At 46.0% G+C, this 22079-nt stretch overlaps 1 protein-coding gene across 3 annotated transcripts in view; it reads left to right on the forward strand.

Moving 5' to 3' along the window:
• CACNA1E (calcium voltage-gated channel subunit alpha1 E) overlaps nucleotides 1–22079 on the forward strand; it is a 229610-nt gene that overhangs the window by 119804 nt on the left and 87727 nt on the right. For all 3 annotated transcript variants that reach the window (XM_019530950.1, XM_019530951.1, XM_019530952.1), the window contains exons 8-18: nucleotides 3009–3124; nucleotides 8597–8650; nucleotides 9051–9140; nucleotides 9537–9746; nucleotides 11460–11572; nucleotides 12296–12408; nucleotides 12586–12717; nucleotides 13101–13173; nucleotides 13655–13772; nucleotides 14266–14333; nucleotides 20555–20652. In XM_019530950.1, the coding sequence (XP_019386495.1) occupies nucleotides 3009–3124; nucleotides 8597–8650; nucleotides 9051–9140; nucleotides 9537–9746; nucleotides 11460–11572; nucleotides 12296–12408; nucleotides 12586–12717; nucleotides 13101–13173; nucleotides 13655–13772; nucleotides 14266–14333; nucleotides 20555–20652 (1185 nt within the window). The remainder of the gene's footprint in view (nucleotides 1–3008; nucleotides 3125–8596; nucleotides 8651–9050; nucleotides 9141–9536; nucleotides 9747–11459; nucleotides 11573–12295; nucleotides 12409–12585; nucleotides 12718–13100; nucleotides 13174–13654; nucleotides 13773–14265; nucleotides 14334–20554; nucleotides 20653–22079) is intronic.

Here is a 22079-nt window from a genome sequence, read left to right on the forward strand (position 1 = left end):
TACTTCCTTTCTCCCACCCTTTATTTATCTTGTCTCTCTCGACTGGAAATTCTCCAGGTTGAGGACTGTTTCTTCCAATGTGTTTGTGCAACACTTGGCACAATAGGGACTCAAGCTTGCTTAGGTTTGCTAGGCACTACTGCAATACAAATAATAACAGTAATAAACATAATTACATTAGCCAAGATACAATTGCAAGGATTCTCAAGCCTCATGTTTAAGGAGGACCTTCTCCCTCACCTTATGCAGTATTGCAACATGGGCAGTTCATATCCTCCAATGAGATGGCCCACTAGACTTGGTGAAATACTACTAGGCAGTTTGAATATGAGAGTCAAAGCAGTCTCTGTAGCCAGTGGTTTCCTTGTTGGGCTGCCTTAATAGCAGCATAACTTGAGGGTCTCAGTACATTGGCTAATCTGGCCAGCTGGCAGGGCCCTGGGGAGCATTATGTGCCTTTAGAGGAGGAAGTAAGTCTGGGGTTAGCTAACTTTTATGACCATGGACTGCTGCTTGTAACCAGGTGCAGGCCATTGATCCCCTGCTGCTGCCCCCCCTAATACAACTTATCATATGCCACCAGTAATCATGGCCAACACCACAGTAATTGCCAATTATCCTTCCTTATCCTGATTATCCACTAGGGCCATATCCAAACTCTTTGCAGGCTGACCTTCGTACTAGGCTCTATTTTTGCCTTTGAACTTAACCTTAATATTTTTTCCTTTTTCATTCATTCCCTTAGTCATCTCCCTTCCTGGGAAACTGAGCTGCTGCAAAACTGGGTGGAGGAGCAATTCTGGGAGTGTTTATGTCAGGATGAAATAACCCTCTCTCACTTGAGGGACAAGAGAAAACACTGTACCTTAGTTTGTGGCATCTTAGAACAAGAAGGAAAGCCCTGGTCTCACTTTGGGCTCGGCATGGTGAGGAAATTTGCTATGTGATGATGGCGGAGGATGCTGGGTGGCGTGAAGGTTATGTGAAGGGTACTGTGGGAGCCAGCAAAGTAGGTGACCCTTGGTGGGGTTGCTAATGCAAGCACAAGGTCGGCAATGACTGTTTTGGGAAATGAAGAAAACGCATTGAGCAGGTTACAGTTAGGAGTCATGACAGATTTTTTTGTGTGGAGGGAGGTAGGATATCAGAGGAGTGTGTGAGTAGATGTGGGAACCCAAAGTGGAGGCAGGTGAAGAGCCCGTCTCAGTCAGTGAGGTAACGGGAGTGAGCCAGCCATATTGAGGTGGAGTTGGGAGAGGGAGGGGACAATGATGGGGAAGAGGTGTTGTGAGGAAGGGTCAGGCAGATGAATTTTGTTGGACTGAGTAAGCAGGATGATGCTTGGGAAAGAAGGGGTGTCTTGGGGGACCTAGATAACCCTGGGAGTACCTGCATGTGTTGGGAAGGAGGGGATTAAACTGAGAAACTGCATGGGTTTACATGTCCCACTTTGGGACATGTTGCCCAGAGAGAGGAAGGCACACATGCTTTGCCATAGAGAGGAGCAGGGCTGCAGTGGAATAAATTTTGTCTTAATAATGCATTCTCGCCCCCACCCCTCAGCCTCACTGCAGTCTGTGTACAGAGGAGCACTGCCTGCCGAAAGCCAGCACACCGCGGCTGAGTGGAATTATAAGCATCTCACTGGGAGATGGGCAGGGAGTGAGCATGAGCGAGCATCGACTCAGGCAGCACAAACATTCTCGCCTCTCTCGCTGAATCAGGGATTGCAGAGTCTGCCTCTACTTGCCCCAGCCTTCCCCCTCCCCCCGTTACCAAGATGCACAGCATTGGCTCTTCACCCACTGCCTCTGCCCCTTCTCCAGTCCCATCTGCCATTCCTGCAGCCTGAGCCAAGTGAATGATCGCCAAGGAATCTGCAGTACCGTCTGGGCATCCCACCCACAAGTGCCTCCCACCCAGTGGGAAGGGGTCAGTGGAGCGGCAAAGCTTTGTAGGCTCAGGGAGGAGGGAGGGATGGGTAAGGCCCAGAGCCAAATGGTGCGATAGTCTGCCTGCCTGGAACATGTTCTGGGGACTGGCAGCAGGGGTCCCAGTCAGGGATGCTGTGTAGATGACTTGGAGAGCACAGGGATTTTAGTTCACATTCATCAGCCTGATTCCTCTAACAAATCTTCCCGACTCTTCCCGACTCTTCCCGTCTTCCCATTCCCCACCCTGTATCCACCCGCTGCAGTGTTGATCTGTGCCATCTGTATCTTGGTCCCATCCATTCATCCATTTGTCTCATTCATCCCGGGTATATCTGTCCTTTGGCTCAGTGTGTCTGCTCCCCTCCTCCATCTGCTCCATCCAGCAGTCCCTCCATGTGCCTCAGTCAGACAGCTACATTTCCATCTGCCTCCAACATCCTCCTGCCTTCCTATGTGCCTCTCTTTCCTAACCAAGATGACTTGCAGCCATCCCTGCATCTACCAGCTCTCTTGTCCTTCCCAGGTAGGCTGCTGCTCTAACCCTGCCAGCCCACATTCTGGGCAGTCATCCTAGAGTCCTGGTCCTTCCTACCCACAAGAGAAGACCAGGAAGCAGTACTAAGAGGACACTAATAGAGGTCGAAGAGCCCTTGCAGGAGGGCAGATGATAACCCGCAATATGTCTTCATACCTCTCTCCCTTACACCACAATGCCTTCAGACAGCTTTTGGTCACCTCCTGTGCTCCACCTCTGCCTCAGCTGTGTTGCTGTGTGCATGCATCCCAGCTACCCTACACATATGCCCTGACCTGCCAGTGTTGCAACGATTTTATAACCTCCCCACCCCACCACACAGACACAGAGCTATGTTTCAATGTACAAGCAAGCCACTTGCCATAGCTTTGTTTTAATGCGTATACAAGGTGAAGGGCTGTGCACATATATCCTCTTTGGCTTTGCTGTGATGCGCTGTGTATAGCCCCTACTACAGTTGTCCTACAGTGTACCCGCCCTCTGCCCCGGCCCTCCTGCATGCTCTCAGTAAAAACAATGTTGCCCTTCTGTATTTATAGGGAATTTGCCAAAGAGAGGGAGAGAGTGGAGAACCGCAGAGCCTTCATGAAACTGCGACGACAGCAGCAGATTGAGCGGGAGCTGAATGGCTACAGGGCCTGGATAGATAAAGCAGGTAAGGCTGGTGAGGGTCACGGGTTTTCCTGGGTCACTGTGTGAGTGGGAATGACAGTGACCCTGCTGCCTCAGCAGAGTGGAGCTGCTGCATTTGCTCTGGAGTACAGGAGGTGTCTGGAAAGTAGGAGGCTGCCATGACTGATTAATAAATTAGCTATGTGATTTACAGATTGTGGCTCCACGAGTTTCTCTGGCTCTTCCTCCATGCCTAGACTGTCAGTGTCTCATGCCTCCCTCAGAAAATATTTCACTGGGATTGGAGAAATATCTCTAGTTACTTGAAACTAAATTATGAGTCGGAGGCCATGACTCCTTTCAATTACCACAGGTGGGCCAAATTCTACACTTGGCTAAGACTTTGTATCACTGCTGGAGTCAAATGAGGTTATACAGCTGTGACTGATGGCAGGGGTTGGCTTGTCATCTCCAGGGTGTGTGCTCAGGTTGGTATTCCAGGAGCATGACCACTCAAGACAGTGCAGTACTGTATAAAGATATTTTAGACCAGCTGTGAACGCATTTGCTCACATATTGGAGTCTACCTGGCACAAGGCAGCTCTGCAGGCATTCAGTCTGGAACAGGAAGCAGTATCGCTGTGTTAACACAGTCCTGTGCTAGGACTCAGAAGCCTTGCTTCTCAGCTGAGCCAGTTAGTCCATGCACAGCATCACGCTAATGCAGTCACGTGGCTTTCAGTTCCAGAGCTATTGCATGCAGATGGTTCTGGTATCTCTGCATGACACCACCTGGCATTGTACAGATATGCCTATGGCATTTAACAGGCAAAACCAACAGGCAGACAGCTTGGCTGACCAGAGATACAGCTAAAGTATCTTAACCCATTTCTTTGCCTCCATATTTCTGAGGAGGGACCTGGTCATCTCCCCAGCTGGGACCCCCGTGGGCCCTATGGGTGGCACACCCAAGCCTAGGGTCAGTGAGGACCTAGTCAGGGAACTTCTGGAGGGACTAGATGTATTTAAATCAGCAAGTCCTGATGATCTCCACCCCAGAGTGCTGAGGGTACTAGCGGAGGTTATTGTGGGACCTCTGGTACAGCTTTACGAGCATTCGTGGTGATCGGGTGATGTGCTGGATGACTGGAAAAAGGCCAGCGTGGTTCCCATCTTCAAAAAAGGGAGGAAGGAGGACCCAGGAAAGTATAGGCCTGTGAGTCTTATCTCGGTCCTGGGGAAGCTTTTTGAGAGAATTATCCTGGCTCATGTCCACGGGGCCAGCAAGGGAGACTATGCTCAGGGGCAACCACCATGGGTTCATTAGGGGCAGGTCTTGTCAGACCAACCTGGTGAGCTTTTATGACCAGGTCACCAAATCCTTAGATGCAGGTATCGCAGTGGATATAGTCTTTTTGGACTTTAGGAAGGCCTTCGACACAATCTCTCACCCCATTCTCATAAAAAAAAACTAGGAGATTGTGGTGTTGACACCTACACAGTCAAATGGATCGCTAACTGGCTGGAGGGCTGCACCCAGAGTGGTGGTGGATGGGTCGTTTTCGACCTGGAGGGATGTGGGCCGTGGGGTTCCCCAGGGCTCGGTCCTCGGGCCTGCACTGTTCAACATCTTAATCAGTGACTTGGAGGAGGGGGTAAAAAGCACTTTGTTCAAATTCACAGATGACACCAAGATGTGGGGAGAAATGGGCACACTAGAAGGCAGTAATAGTCTGCAATTGCATCTAGACAGGTTAGAGGTGTGGGCCGATGGGAACAGGATGGGGTTCACCACTGACAAGTGCAAGATACTGCACCTGGGGAGGAACAACCAGCAGCATACCTACAGGCTGGGGAACTCCCTTCTCATCAGTGCCAAGGCAGAAAAGGATCTTGGAGTTATTATTGACACCACAATAAACATAGGCTGACAATGTGGGGATGCCAACCATACCTTGTCATGCATCCACAGATGCAAGTCAAGCAGGTCCAAGGAGATGATCCTCCCCTTCTATGCAGCACTGGTCAGGCCGCAGTTGGAGTACTGCGTCCAGTTCTGAGTGCTGCACTTCAGGAGGGATGTGGACAACATGGAGAGGGTCCAGAGGCAGGCCACTCGCATGATCAGGGGGCAGCAGGGCAGGCCCTACGAGGAGAGGCTATGGCACCTGAACCTGTTCAGCCTCCACAAGAGAAGGCTGAGGGAGGATCTAGTGCCGTTTACAAACTAGTCAGAGGGGACCAGCAGGCATTGGGGGAGTCCCTGTTCCCCTGAGCACTCCCAGGAGTGACTAGGAATAACGGTCACAAGCTGGCAGAGGGTAGATTCAGACTAGATATCAGGAGGCGCTACTTCACGGTTAGGGCGGCTAGGATCTGGAACCAACTTCCAAGCGAAGTGGTGCTGGCTCCTACCCTGGGGGTCTTTAAGAGGAGGCTAGATGAACACCTGGCCAGGGTCATTTGACCCAGTACCCTTTCCTGCCACAGCAGGGGGTCGGACTGGATGATCTGCTCGGGTCCCTTCCGACACTACTAACTATGAAACTATGAAACTCTTTCTCCATAACGATGCCATGAGGAAATCTGAAACTCATCTTTTTCCATCATTAACATCTGGTTTCAGGTAATCAGTAGTCACAACAAGGAAAGCACCGTAATCCTAACCACTCAGAATCTCTCCACTGCTAATCCATCAGTGAACTCCATCCCAGTAGATAGATCCCTGCAGATAGCTCACTGTAAGACTGAGACCAGACCAGCTATGCTTCCCTCTGGTTGTACAGAGTGAAGAGTGGTTTGAAGCAGCGCACCAGGCACATTAATAAGCTGGTCCTGAGAGGTGCTGGGCTCAGGAGTAAAGAAGCCATTTAACAGTCCATTTATTCCAAGTGACTACATTTCCATGCATAGGACTCTCCTGTGTTCATATTATGAACTCAAAGCACGCGCGTGAAATAGCCTCAGCAAATGTGCTGATCCAGCAAAGCGCTTACCCATGTCAGAAATGTGGCAGTACAAAACAGATTATAACACCCATGTTTGGTGGTGTATATTTTTAATATTTTGCATGCAAAGAAGAGCTGACAGGAGGTTGGCATCTTTCCAGGGAACACAGTTAAGACAGTTTTGCCAATACAGCCATGACAACTTCCATGCTCCTGAAGATTGAGGTATCTAGTTTGACCTTAATTCTGAGTTGTTGGATTTCTAAGTTTTATTTTTGTGATGTTATTTTAATGATAAATTGTACTGAGAGATTATATACCCTCAAGTCATGGGTACATGCTTACAACCTTAGCTTCACTTTATTAAAGATCTTGTGTGTAGAAATTATTCAGAGATACCAATTTCATAGTATTTTAAATACCGAAACTCTGCTAGCTCTAAGAGTAGGAATTCTACAATTCTGAGGGACTGTGTGGGGCTCTCTATTCACTGGAATTATCTACCACAGAGTGGGGGGACTTAGAGGAGCATGAGTTTAGTTGGTTACTTTCCAGCTAGTTTGGCCACTGCAGGATTTTTGGGTAGATGCACTCAATATTTTCCGCCTCTTTTGTCCTCTGCTTCTGACTTGGGACTGCATCTAAGAAAGAGAAATATTTTCTTCAGAGCTACAGAATTCCAAACAGATGAGACAGAAATTTGGTCTACTGCATCTTTTTTTAATCTTGCCACAAATATGCAACTAACATCATCATTTATCACTGAAGAATTTAATCAAAGGGCTATCCTTAGGTCATGGGTCCACAATGTAAATCCAGTATGCATATGGAAATGTAATAACAAGAATGTTACATGCAAGCTCCAAGAAGCGATTCTCCACTCAGTTCAGAAATGTTGAGGCTGTGCATGGAGGAGTGTATCCAGTGCAGGGCACTTGTCTTTAAGAAAGATATGGACAACCTGGAGAAATTCCAAAGGAGAGTAAGAAAAATAATTAGATGTCTAGAAAACATCTTAATGTGCAAATAATCAAACTAAGCTAGTCTAGTCTACATACCAACAGGGGATTTAGTAATTGTCTAAAATACTAAAAGGGTGGTTATAAAGAGGATGAAAATGAATTGTTCTTGATGCCCTTTGGAGACAGGACAATAAATAATGGGCTTAAGTTGCATCAAGGAAGATTTGAGTTGGACATTACATGAATCTATCTCTATGGTATTAAAGCACTGGAATAGATTACCTTGGATTGAAGGATGCCCATCACTGGAAGTGCAAGTTAGGCAAAACTTGGCTAGAATGATTTAGATAGGGATGACCCTGCCTTGACTGTGAGTTATACCACCTGACCTGCAGAAGTGCCTTCCAGCCCTACTTCATTATGGTCTTATGGCTTACAGGGTTTGCAGAAGTGATTCAGATAGAATAAGAGGCTTGAGTGTTGATTCAAGATTTATATTAAAAAGTCCTATTCATGTAAAGATTGAGCATGAATCACCAACCTCAGCAGTGGATTTGGTTCCAAAGGTGGTCATTATTCAGTGTTTGTTTCAGACCTCTTTTTATCCTAAAAAAAGGTTCTTTTTCACATGTCTTTGTACTTCCTGGTTCTGTCGGAAACAGAACTGAAAGTTCCAAAATGCATAAGAAAGGTTAGTTATTCACATGATATCTTTGGAAGCAGGAACTGAAAATCCCGAGGAAGACAGTTGAGTTTTCCAGGCATGTTTTGTAGACTCAAGAAGTTTGGATGAGTTGTAGCTTCTGAAATCTTGTCCCCACCCAAACCAACAGATTGTGCTGAGCTTACTCGCTTCATTTGTTTTCAAGAATGATGGCGACATTCAGGACCAGAAACTTTCATGTGGTGTAAATGGATGTAGTTGTATCCTTCTATACCAGGTGAAGTTCTGACCTCAAATATGTTACATAGCTAGATTTCTTTTCTGTTCTAAGTCCATATTGTTCTATATATTATCCCTTCCTTGACTTCCCCAAGGTATTGCAACTAAAAAAATCATGATGCTGACCTGCCATCTTCAATAACCTCTGAACTCTTGATAAAAACGAATTTAAAAATTAGTAGCTATAACACAGCCATTGTTTTCTTTGGTTACTGGCATAGGAAATAAAGCCCCCCAAGCACTTTCTGTATCATCACAGAGGGGCTTTGGGAGTTGCCAGGTTAAGCCTCATCTGCAAAACCATTATTCAGAAACAACTTGCACAATTTTTATCTGATGGAAAATTCTGTTTGGATTAGAAAGGCAGGTTATAGGTAATGTAAGACATTAGGGAGGTTATTAAATCTTGGAGAAAGCAGGTCAATAGATGTGAAGTCACTCTTTGTTCCACGTGTTGGACATAGTGTCATATAGCTGACTCTCTGCACCACTGTAAAATCATTTTTGCTCATTTACCTGTCACCATACAAGGGTTAGCAACCCATGGTAAGACTCTCATTTAGTTTTGATGTACAAGAGTCAAGTGGCACTGTAGCAGTTACTCCTGACCATTCCTGTGTTATCTTATATTGCTGGTACTGAACCTTTTGTTTTTTATGTAGAGGAAGTGATGCTGGCTGAAGAGAATAAAAATGCTGGAACTTCGGCTTTAGAAGGTAAGGAAGACAGACAGCTGTGCTGTTAAAAGTATCTACGGTCCTTTTCTTGCACCCACCTGAAGGCTGTGTTTTAAATTCCTAGAGTAGTGGGGAACAGACATATGATTTGAGTGGATGGTGGGAATGTGCAGTTTCTTTTGATGAGCAGGAGTTCAACATGATAGAGCAGGAGGGAACTAATTTCATCTTTCCTTGAATGGAGATATGACACATGGGAGACCATGGAACCAAACTACAGCCTCATAGGTCATTTGACTGACTAGTACTGGGAAATGAACTGCAGGCCCATTTGGTGACCCAGTCACCATATAGCAGCCTAGACAGCACATGAACAAATGAATTGCTAGCATCATTTAGGTTCAGTGGGTATTAGAGCTCTTTTCTCCTTCATTTCTAGTGCTCAGGAGAGCTACTATCAAAAGAAACCGGACAGAAGCCATGAATCGTGACTCAAGTGATGAACACTGCGTTGATATTTCCTCTGTAGGTGAGTGGATGCTTGTCTGGCAGCCAGCTTGGTCCCTAGGGACCATTCCTCAGAATCCAGGTTCAGTTCAGTCTAGTCCAGAGTCTTCTTCCCACCAGTTTTTCATGCACTGAATAATCTTGTTAAGTCCAGCTGGAGATGGCTATGGACCTTCTGCTGTAATTAGTTATTAGTATAGGGAGTAATCCCTACCCAGTCTCTTTCAGGCGCATTGCAGAAGTAGTATACGGCCTGGCAAATAAACCCTTTTGCAATTAGCAGGGCCCTTGAGGGTGGAAGTAGTGATTCCCATCTCCTGCGAGTTTGACCCAATCACTTCCTGTGCTGAGCAGAATCTCAGCATGGATTCCTTTTCATCTACTGATTTCAGCTGGCCTCTCTCCTCTCTTCCCTCAGGGACCCCCCTTGCTCGCTCCAGCATCAAGAGTGCAAAAGTGGATGGTGCCTCTTATTTCCGGCACAAGGAACGACTTCTGCGTATCTCCGTTCGCCATATGGTGAAATCCCAGGTGTTTTATTGGATTGTCTTGAGCCTTGTGGCTCTCAACACTGCCTGCGTGGCCATTGTCCATCACAACCAGCCATTGTGGCTCACCCACTTACTCTGTGAGTTCCTAGCCTTTATCTTTGTTTGTGCATGTTACAGGAAGCCAGGAGCATCAAAGAAAACAAAACTCCTAGCCTTAGGGCCAGATGGTGTGACTGCTTGGAGCCCCAAGAAATCCTAGAATGGGGCATGTTTTTCTCCCTTCCATCAAGGCTGTTGGGAGCAGCAACTCACAGGAACATTGTTATATGTTGGAGACACTGGGTCTGATTCCAATGAGGTGAATTATACTGCAGTCAGTGGAGTCAGACTGTCAGGGAACTGCAGGAAAAGTGTCACACTTGCCATTCATACCAGAATCCCCAATATTGGATATGGAGATTTTCACTGGTATTCTCTTTCTTGTTCATGGTTATTAAAATAATTTTTGGTAGTGTTGTCATCCCACGGTATAAATATGAATGAAATTTATTAGGTTTGTGTCACCCAGATCCAATACAGTTTCTAAGGGAGGTGACTGTCCTGGGGACATAATAATACATTTACACTTCTGTAGTGCTGTAATTAACACCCTTCTGAATTAAGTAAAAGCCATTTCTTCTAGCACAGATATGTAGCCATCCTTGGGCTGTTCAAGAGAGCATAGTAGCATTACCCAACAGATCAAGGCACAATGAGCAGTAGTTGCAACCAACACAAACTGATGAGGATTTCAGGTAGGCAGAATGTAATTCTTAATTAGAGTTTGTCCATGGCACCATGGTTATCACACATACTATTAATAATTACCATAAATCTTTGATGACTGTAAGTAATTAGAACCTCAATTTTACAGCTCACTAAACAGATAGCAATGTATTTCCCCCATGCTGGTACAGTACTGATGCACCTGGAAGAGTACTACCTGCTGAATCTGTGCTAGTAATGCTTTACCTTGAAACCTGTTTCTTCAAATTCTGCTCAAGCCTAACTCTGAGTGGCTTGTGAAGATGTGCTGAATACAGCACTACATACACTACCTGGTCGGTAATGACAATCATCTGGACACAAAGTAAAAAAAAATGACTTCACCACTAATATTCATGAAAGATCTTGTGTTAGGTTTCACAAGCCTTCATTTGTTAACCTCAGTGTCCTGGCCAATCCAAGCCATAGTTAGTATTACTAATCTTTCTCTGCTGTTTCATTTGAAGAAGTTATTTGTTTCTTCCTTTAAAACTGGTGTGTTTTTAAACAGCTGCTGCATTTAGCTAAGATGCGTGTGCATCTACATGAATACATGCTTTCATTTGACACACACGTATGCATGTGCACACACACACACACCCCTACCTGCCTGTAGCAGTTCTTTTGTTTCACCAAGTTAAGAACCCCAATCCACACAACCTTCCTATATCCCCTGGGGTCAATTCTACACCTCTTCCCTAGACACCCAGTGAAAAAACAACTTAGTCCCGTACTGAGTTGCCTTATCTGCAAAGTGGACTGAGGGGTTACTGAAGTGTCTTTATGCAAGACACCTCAAAATATAAAGCATGGTATGCTGGTATAACATGTCATGTTCTCATCTAGAGGCTGGTCTAACCTGCTGCTGAAAACAGCTAACAGAGTTATTCTTAGATTCTTAGTAAGTAGATATACGTGCTTGGGTGCTGAATGTTTGAACTGGCTACACATGGAGGGGGTCAGCCTGTCAACACTTTGCACTGTATTGTAGGCATGAGTAAAGAGATGCGGGCATGTAGCTAATGCACCTGGATTTCCCTTTTCAGACTATGCAGAGTTCCTGTTTCTTGGGCTCTTCCTTTTGGAGATGTCCTTAAAGATGTATGGAATGGGGCCACGTCTTTATTTCCACTCCTCTTTCAACTGCTTTGACTGTGGGGTAAGCACCATGTGAGATGACAGCAAGTAATACAGGGACATGTTGTGCAATAAGGGGATCCACAAGGTAATTGAAAGAGGGGAGGGGATGGCAGTCAGGGAAGGGCAGACAGCAGCAGTGGGGAGGTGCTGCTATACTGGGAAGTGCCATGCAAGTCAGTGTTGTGATACTCTGATGGTGATGGGATTCAGTGACACCCTACAGGGACCACTGGAGTTTGCATCCAGGATAAAAATCTAATCAGTTATGCTTTTGAACAGGACAGGTCTTTCTGAGGGCAACAGGGAAGAGAGACCTATGAGAGGGAATATTCTACTACACTGGGAGACTGAGATCTAAGCCTTGGAATACAGCCTAATGCTTATTTTGCTTTGATAGCTAGTTGAGGTGAACATCAGATGAAACATTTTACTTCTTGGAGGAGGAAGCAGCTCAATGGATCAGAAGCATTCCTTCTGCCCCCCACCCCCGGTTTTCTGATATAAGGGAGTTGACTTCTTCCACTGGCAAAAGTTGTGTTTTTGTTCACTTATCTGCTACCTTACAAGATCCAGTAAGTGACAACAGGGCTTCTATTCACTACTGCAAAATGAGAAGCTCAGGGAGAAGGGACTCTGCCCAGTTACGTACAGGAGACTGACTTCCTGTGATTGCCCTAGTCCTCATCTCTAGGCCCCTCTTATAGCAAAGTGCTCTGTCTCATGAGTGTTTCTTATCCTTCAGGTTACAGTGGGAAGCATCTTTGAAGTGGTGTGGGCCATCTTCAGACCAGGGACTTCTTTCGGGATCAGTGTTTTACGAGCTCTCCGCCTTCTGAGAATATTTAAAATAACAAAGTATGTAAAAGGCACCTTGCTACCCTGCTTGATAAGATCCTTGACCCCTTCCAGCCACACAGATCTTTCACTGCTTTTTTCTATGTCCTAGCCATTGCATTTGTTGTCACAGATCCCAGTTCCCTTGGTCCTGCACTTTCCAGTGGATGATAGTACAGTAATGTTTCTATCTTCCAGGTATTGGGCATCCCTGAGGAATTTGGTGGTCTCACTGATGAGTTCCATGAAGTCTATTATCAGTCTGCTCTTCCTCCTTTTCCTTTTCATTGTAGTCTTTGCTCTGTTGGGAATGCAGCTGTTTGGAGGCAGGTAAGTGGCTGAAAGGCCAAGGGAGATGGAGCCCATTTATGTAAGGCAAATGCTAATATTTTCCATACCTCAAAGGGAGATATGGATTTTGGACCTTGACCTTCTACTTCATACCAGATTACCAAGAATGCTCCCTCTTCTAATGGCCCTACAACTCATTTCCACTCAGGAATGGCACTTTTTCTGATCTTTGCACCCGTGATTAAATGATTCAAATATGTCTTATAGTAGAGGTGAAATAGAGACCATGGAAGGAATAAAAACAGAGGAAAAAGGTGAGGTGATAGGATAGGCTACCACAGGAGCAGTAGAACTGGAAGGATACTAATCAATGGTATGGTTCCAGCTCTATATTCTAGCTTGTCCATTTGGTTCCTTTTCAGATTTAATTTCATGGATGGAACTCCTTCTGCAAACTTTGACACCTTTCCTGCAGCCATCATGACTGTGTTTCAGGTAGGGGGCCTAAGACTGCTAAGGTAAAAACAAGACTACTTGACTTTTTTACTCTGTGATCACTCTGGCCTTGTAGATTTTGATCCAGGATACTGTGGCAGTTCACTTTCAGAATGTCTTCCTTGTGGGCAGTAGATCTAGAAGTCAGGGGCCTGATTCTCCATGCAGTTATATACAGTTTTATGTTAGGGTGACTCCATTGCTTACACTGACACAAAGCACCAAGCAGCAGAGTGAGGAACTGCTTCTTTATATATTTTAAATTAAAGTTCTGAGTCTTGCTGTCATGCACTGTACATTCCAAAACTCACTAGATCCTCAACCTAGAATACGCCTCTTCTCACAGCTTAACGTGTTTGTGGGACATGGTTAATCATGAAACAAGGGATTTGGACCATGTCTTACACGTTTGCAGGTATCAGACTGGTGGGCTACATGTAGAATAATTGTTGGTGACAGAGCTGCCTGCTTCTTTGCTCAGATCCTAACAGGTGAGGACTGGAACGAAGTGATGTACAATGGCATTCGCTCCCAGGGAGGAGTCCGCTCAGGCATGTGGTCCTCCATCTACTTCATCGTCCTCACTTTGTTTGGAAACTGTATCCTTCTTGTTACTATATTTCAGTGAGACAGTCCTTTATTCTAGATCTCTCTCTCTCTCTCTGAGATGAGACTTTCTTTCTCCTTTAACAGTAGTCTTCCTCAAAGATTCAATTTGAGGAAGCAGGTATCCCAGAGTCTCCTCTTTACACTTGGAGGTATGAGGGCATGGCCCTATAATTATCCCTTTCACACATGAAGGAAGTCAAAAGTCCTAGAAACTCTCTACTCTCATCTTACACTGGTAGGATGCCTTTGGCTGTCTAAGAGACTCATTTCCTTTAGCACTGGTTTCAGTCCAGCCTCTTTAGGTTTCTGAAAATCAGATTATTTGTGTCTTAATTGAGGAAGGGCCCCTCAGCAGCCTGGTCCCTCTGTTTGAAGTTGTCACATTCATTGGAGGTGGGAGGGGAGTTGCATGTGTCCTCCCATTGGCAGTTGTAAAAGTTCACATTGTTATCTCATGGCTTGTTCACCTTAAACATCCTCCAGACACCTTGCTGAATGTGTTCTTGGCCATCGCTGTGGACAACCTAGCCAATGCTCAGGAGTTGACAAAGGTAAGTCCTAGGCCCCTCATGACCTGACACCCACAATCTGCTGCCCAGTGAACCTTATAAAGACTTTTCAACATACACTGTACACAGGAGTCATCTCTTATATCACCCTAGCACCCAGTCTTGAGTCCTTGCCATGGTTATATGGGAAATGTGTTTGTTCCCTGTTGCATTTTCCTGCATTAATTTTTAATCTGTGGATGAATTTGGTGTTTATGGGAGTACATGGATAATGACACTGTATGAAGTATATAATGACTTTTGTATGGTACCTAGCAGGGCCTCTGTCTGCACCTCTTGATTGACCTTGTACCTCCCTTGGTTTTCTAGCATTGTTCCCTGCTATAGCTTTGTCAGTGCTCTTTGCTCCTGTCCTGCTGTTCTTTTTTGGGGCCTCTCCTGAGCAGCAATGAACAAGTTTCCTGAAAAGTGTGGTAGTTTTAGTAACACAGACAAATGGGGATTGGGCTGCAACCAATGAATTCACTACCCCGTATGAAATGAGCAGTATTTCAGCTATTATTTCCAGTAGTGAAGAACAAGTATAGCAATGCTCTGCACCTCCATGCTCCTGACTTGAGAAAGCCTGAGGATGAAAGCCTCATTTCTAATCCTGGTTCTGCCACTGATTTAGGACATGTCTCTGTGGGGAAGGCTGACCAGAATGGCTGTCCTAGGATGGCTCCCTAGAATAAGTGTGTTGCACCAGGACTTCTTCTGGAATATCTAGTTTGCTTTAAATGCATGCTTTATCTTTCAAGTGCAAACAAGCCCACACTGTTGGGCAAATCACCAAGGGCTCCAGTCAAGGAAGCGCGTAAACCTGCTGAAATCCAAGCCTATTCAGGAAAGCATGCAAGTCCATGCTTAAGGCCAAGTATGTGCTCACGTGCATTCCTGAATCAGGGCCATACTCTCTCCACCTCAGTTTATCATCTACTAAATGGAGATAATGCTTGTTTGTTCAGCACTTTGAAAATGGAAAGTACTGACTGGGCTTTAAATACTGTATTTACTCACATACAGCATAGACAGTTCCCTTCCTACCTCCCCCCGAAATTATTGATTCCAAATTGTGATGCATTTTTGTAAGCAAGAAAGCTTATTTCCATGCTGGAATGGAGGCATGGGGATACTGGAATGGTTACTGAGGGCTGGCTCCATGCTGGATTCCTGACCACATGCAGGACTGGTGGAATACACTCCTCTGTCACTTACTCTCTGCGTGCAAGCTCCAAAGTTAAAATTGTAACACTATCACAGCTGCTGATGAATTGGCAACAGCTTTTGTCAGCAGCTGTGATAAAGTTAAAGCTTTAGCTGTGGAGTTTGCAAGGAGAGAGCAAGTGATGCTGAAGAGTAAACTGTCCCTTCTAAAAGTAGTCTGCATTCAGCATGGCTCTGGAAAAAAATCTTTTTCTAAATTCATTCTGCCTTCCCAAATCAAGGTGCACGTCTTATATGTGGTGTGTGGTATGCAAGAATGTATGGTAGTATTGTTATTTAGCACCTGTCTAATAGCAGGACAGTCATCCTTAGCTAACAGTTGCACTTGGAACAATGCCAGGCTGGATTTCAGCACCCATTTAGGAGATAATTGACACGCACTGAAACTTTTGAGTATAGGCTCAAGCAGGAAGCATTGCAGTTGCTCTGGGACACCTTTATCCTCAAAGCGCAAGGGGCCTGTGATGTTTGATTTGCCCATAATCCATTGCTCTTATTCACATTCTTTGGTTCACTTAGCGACCCCCTGCACCAGTGTCAATCTGATCTGTTTGAAGCAAGTGCAGTGAAGCAGAATAATCAATTAAGTTATCTCATTTTCCATTGGGGCACTCAAAAGTATGCTTCCTCATGAGGAAGAAGTGCCTACCAAACTACATGTTCATGGTTAGCACAGCTTTTATTTCCAAAGCATGGAGGAGGGCACCCAGGATTCATGCAGGGAGATTGCAGCCTTCATTCTGATGACACTGCCTTGCTAACTGCGGACCAAAAGCCCTGTTGTTCCTGTGCCAGCTCTAATGCTTGAAAGACTGGGTATTAGAGTATATATTATGTAGATTTTGGTATTTTATATCCCCGTGAAAGGGCTGAAAGGAAACTGATTGCATACAAATCCCATGCTTCAGGGCTAGTGTTGGTCTCCTGTAAAAACCAAGAAGAAATGCTTTTTCCTCATAAATGCATCATTTAGCTTCTGGTGGGGTTTATTTTTCCACCTGTCTTTGAAGCACTGGACATGAACTGCAGCTGCAGGGAGTCTGACTGGAGTGTGCAGGTGCTCCTGATAGTATTTAGAAGTTGCTGAGGAGCCTGGCTGGCAGGCCTTGTTCATGTGCTTAGGCTCAAACCTATTACTAGATTTGGAGACAGGATGAAACTTTTCCTCACAGGTCAAGGACTGTTTTTTTTAATTTAATGTCTCAGGCCAAATTAGCCAAATCAGTTTTGAATTCTGTAAACTGAGAAGAACTCAATTGTTCAAGTCTGTATGGTGCTACCACCAAGTATCCCCCTTCCTAAACTCTTCACCCTGCGGCAGGCATCCTATGGAAAGGCCCAAATCCATGGCAGGCATCCTATGGGCAGGCCCCAAACCCGGAAAACTTGGAATTCAGATGCCCCTGAGTCTCACACGCGTGTAGCCCAAAAGCAAAAGGAGCAAGCTAGAGAGAAAGCAAGGATTATTTGTTTTGTCCTTTCTCTGTAGTGCAGGGCATGGTTCTCTTTCTAGGATCGTTTAAGCATGTTTTCACTTCTGTAGTTCCCTACCACTGTATGTCAAAGCATTGATGATGATCTCATCTTCCCTGATGTATTTCAGTGGCACATTGGAAGGGTTTTTGTGAGGTACTGTAACATGGGGCTCTTTGTTCACATGCCTCATGGGCACCAGTGCCCATGGGTCATGCCTGGGGCTCTCTGTTCCTTTGGGGAAGAAGCAGCTCAGTGAGGGGGCACTGTAGGCCAAGCAAGGTGCAGTAGCTGCAGGCTGCCATGGCTACAGGGCAGTTAAGCCAATTAGCAGGCACCTGTAGACAGCCCAGGCAATCTGATGACCTGAAGGGGGCAAGGTCCTTGGAGGATATAAGCCTGAGGCTTGGGCTAGCAGGCTAGTCTCTCTCTGGCAGCCACAGGATGAAGAGTTCTTGGCAGCAGGGTTCCTGGAGTGATTGTGGTGCCACATGTGGATCCCCCATGAGACAAGGGGAGCTCACTAGAATATAGCCCAGGGCTGGCAGGCTATCCTAGTTTAGGGATTAGGGAAGGTTTTCCCTCTTAAAGGGGCAGAGGGCTTCTTTCCTTTTTGGTGTTTATGTGATAACCCAGGGGCTTATACATTGACCAGAGAGGCCCAGAAAGGGGTCTGGGATGAGAGAGGCCCAGCTAGGGGCCTGGGTACAGTAGATACCAATGGGGGGTACCAAGGAACCCCAGTGGGGGGCTTCAGTTGGACTGGGGCCATGTGAAGGAGGAAGGAACCCCAGAGGAAGCCTCACTTTTAGACCCATAAGAAACATCAAGATGTGGCAGGAGAGGTAGAATGGAGGGCACCCTGTGGGCAGAGTGAAGTATGTTTGCGGAGCCACCAGGAGACATCGCAGCCACCCTGGGACTCCAATGTGCTGTAGGTACTTTGTGACTGTGGTGTGCAAGCGATCAGAGTATTTGTGACTGTGGTGTGTAAGAGGTGCAGAGGTCTTGTGGATCTTTTGGACAAATGATTACCTGTGAATGCAGGGAGCTGGACTCAGTGGCCTGAGAGAGCTTTTCCAGTTCCATGCTTCCTGCTCCCATGTGGTGAAAGGAATCTCTTTAGATATTGAAGCCAGGTTTCAGCAGTCACTACTGTCCCCTAACATGCTGTACCACACCCTGGTGTCCTGGCAGTTTCAATTAAGGAAGTACTGTGGCTGAGCTTTTAAACGAGCTGAATAAACCACAATGGGCATTAATGACATTTGTTGCTACAATAACTAAGTGAAGCTCATTAGTGTAACATTATCCTTGCGGGCATCAGAAATGGATCCCTGGCCACCTGCTCAGGCAGGAAGACAAGTTCTTACATGCTGTTGCTGCACCACACTGAGGACATGAGGCTAGATCAGACCTGCTTGCTTTGGCATTGTACCAGATCATACAGGGTAGGCTGGGGCCAGGACAGCTGCTGGACTAGATTCTTTTAAACAGAACGGCTTCCTTCCTGCCACCAGAGCCTGCTGTGCAGATACTGAGGGGTGGGATGCAGTAGCTGACTAGTCTTTTCCTCTCCCTGCCTCAGCTGTTCTCATCTCTCCTGCTGCTCCTGGGACCTCAGCCAAAGCCCACTGACATTAAGAGAAAGACTCCTATTGATTTCCATGGGCTTCAGACCAGCCCCATATACACAGCTGAGGCAGAGGGTGGCTCACGTGCAAGGAGGGGGTAATCAGGAACACTCATCTCTCCCTTCCCCAGCTTCCTCCTGTAAGGAGGGATGAGTAGGAGGGTACTTCCCATTTTTTCCTAATGCCACCTTTCCCTGTCACTTTTAAGGTCTCAGGGGTGGGCACTGTGACAGTCAACTGGCACAGAGTGGAAATTGGGCCAGAAATCAGGGAAAGAGAGAATGAGAGTGAGGGAGATGTATCATGCTGACACAGGAGAAAGAAAAGGGCACAGAGAAATAAGGGAAAGGAAGAGCCTGGTCCAGGGTAATAGGAAATATGGAGATCCCTGATAAGAGAATCTCCATGCTCTTGTGAATAAGTGAGGTTGATTACAGGAGTCCTGTGGGGCCTCTACACTTGGACATTTAGTAACGTACCCCAGCCACGAACCTTTTGAATCTCACCCACATGTATACAGAGAAACTTCTACAATTGACTACAGGGCACAGAAATGCCCAAGGTACAGTCTGAGAACTGGCCTCAGAAACATTTTTTTGGATGTCAGCACCAAAAAACATGCACACACCACTCCATAAACCTCCTCATACATGCACATGGTGCCTGCTGTCTGACCGCCCTTCTCCTCCTCCCTCCCAGCTCTTTGCAGGCTGGAACTCTGCTAGCCTTCAGAAAGCTCCTTGCAAAACTGCAGTATCCGCATGTTTCTTGGCTAAAATGAGAAACCTTTTACTCTGGTAAGGGAGGGAAGCCTTGGGGGTGGCGGCATGGGGTTGTGCCCCTCACTGCTGTTGCACACGCGGGGCATGCATCGCCAGGGCAGCGCAGAGCTCACAGCAGGAAGCAGCTTTCCTGCATGGCTCCACTGTTCCCTGCCATGCTGGGTTGCACCCACTGAGGTGCAGAGGCCCCAGGGGAGGGCAGCAGGGGGGAGCCCAAGCCCACAGTAGGCAGCCTGCCCCACCCCAAATAGATTTGGGGGGCAAGGGTTCCCTTTGCCCCCCCGGGAGTTTGAACAGAGGCAGGGAGCCTGCCCTCCCTACCCATGCCCACAGCAGGCTGGCAGCAGGGCGGAAGCTGGGCTCCACTCTGCTGCGGGGACTGTGTACCTGAGTCTCTGGCCCTGTATCTCTGGCAGCTGGGGGCCCCCTTCTAGCAGGGCTAGGGGAGCAGGGATGGTGGGTGGGGGTGAAGGGTACCAGAAGAGCTGTGGGGGCTGTGGAAGGGGAGTAAGGCGCACGAGCAGGGCCAGAGGGCTGGTGGAGGGAGGGGAGGGGTGTGGGGCTTTGGCGAGGGAGTGAGGGGCACTAGCAAGGCTGGAGGGCTGTGAGAGGCACCCGTAGCAGGGCTGGAGGGGCTTTAGAGGGCCTTTCGTTTTAATCACGGATTGGGGGGGGGGGTTATCAGAGAATTTGTCATTTTTTATCAGAGAACTGGTGATTTTTTTTTTATCAGGGAAAACCAGGATCCCTGGTGATATAATGCACTCCTGTGGAAATTGTCTTAGTGAGAAGCCTCTTCAGCTCTAGAAATGATGTAGTATAATGAGGAAACCACATTGTTATAGTTTCAGCCACATCCAGAAATTCCAAAGTCTTCCCCTATCACTGGGGGTCAGGCTAGATGATCTGTTCAGGTCCCTCCTGACCCTAGCTACTATGAAACTATGAAGCTTGTTGCCTCACCCAGAATCTCCTCTTTCTCCTTTTCTTGTTCACTGCTCATAAACTGGTATTCTGTGCCATGTATCTAACACAACCATGCAGATCCCTCAGAACATCTGAATTCCCTTGTATTCCCATGTAATAACACAATTTATTCTATGTTTAGGATGAGCAGGAGGAGGAGGAGGCTTTTAACCAGAAGCACGCCCTGCAGAAAGCCAAGGAAGTCAGCCCGATGTCTGCCCCAAACATGCCCACCGTTGAGTGAGTCTCCCAGTGCACTTCGTTGACAGCCACCTCTGCTCACCCATAAACTATTTATGGCAGCGACCACGTGTCTTGAAAGAGGAAGGGGTTTATGTGAGGAAGCAACACCTGTGTGGGGTGTTTATATCTTAGTGGAAATCTAGTGTACAGATAATGCATGGATGTGGCTGTCTTGTTGGGTAGTAGCACCTGTCATTGACAGGATTGAAGCAACATAGTGGATTTAGACCCAAATTAAAGGACAAGGAGTTGTTAGATGGTGATATTAATGACTGCAAGGTGGTAGCTAAATAAACAGAAAATAGTGGTTACCAATTATACTTGCTGCCCACACACTGCAATTGCACAGTCTGTGTATGAAATAAATACCACAGAGAAGTCTCTCATCTCTGAATCTGCCAAGAGCATGAAGTCAGAAGCCAAAACTCTCCAACATGAGAGGGGAAAGAGGCCCGCACTGCTGAAGAAAGGGATACTTCAGTCACTTCTAGAGGAGTAGGAGGGTTTCTTGCTGTCAGTTCTATTATGGGGAAAGTAGATGTGACCAGCCAGTAGGGACACCATTTTAATGGTAGAAAAGGGATATTTTAGTGCTGGAAAAGGGAGAAGAAAGGGATGTTTATAAGGTGAGCTTCATAAGTAGTGTCTGGCAACCTTTTTCCATCAGAAAATACAATATCATAGCAATCAAAAAACTTCACAAAATCATGTTGATTTTGTTGAAATTTCAATTTTGCAAATAAAAAGTGCTAACAATTTTAAAGTGTCCCATTGCTATATATATTTGAACATAAAGTTATTGTTCATTTTAAAATGTGTTTTTATTTTATATTTTAATGTTATAGTCTGATATAACAAAAATCAAAAGTCAGAATGAAAATGTGATGTTTTAACTTTTGTTAAAGCAAAATAGTTGAATGTATCAAAAAGGGAAATGATTCTAAAATAGTTTTATGTTTTAAAATAAAGGTAAATTTAAGAATTCTTCATGAAACAGAATTCCCATCCTCCTGCCAGCTCTGTTCAGATGGGTTGCAGTAAGCACTTGAATTCTATTTTTTTGATAGAAAATCTCCAAACTAACTGGTCTGTAGCAGCAGGCTCAGGTTGTCACAAGATCAGGGTCCTGGACAGATTTTGAGCATTTTCTGTGTCCAGCTAGTCCAGAGGTAGAGTAAAAAACATCTGTTCCCTGAGAAAGGGACTGCCAATGACGCTGGCCCCTAAGATGCTTAACCCAGCCTAAGTGACCAGCATCATACCACGCATTTAAGGAAAAACAAACAAAAAAACCAAGACTTTTCTTCAACAGGTAAAAAAATCACCACATCCTATGAGCCCAGGATCTAGATGGAAAGTTAATTTTTGGTTTTAAGTCCTTTTCAACAAAAGCCCAAGTTTTGGAATAAAAGTACATGGGGTGG

The sequence above is a fragment of the Crocodylus porosus genome, unplaced genomic scaffold (genome assembly GCF_001723895.1).
Source record: "Crocodylus porosus isolate Cpor-Errol unplaced genomic scaffold, CroPor_comp1, whole genome shotgun sequence".
In the NCBI taxonomy this organism is placed as follows: domain Eukaryota; kingdom Metazoa; phylum Chordata; order Crocodylia; family Crocodylidae; genus Crocodylus; species Crocodylus porosus.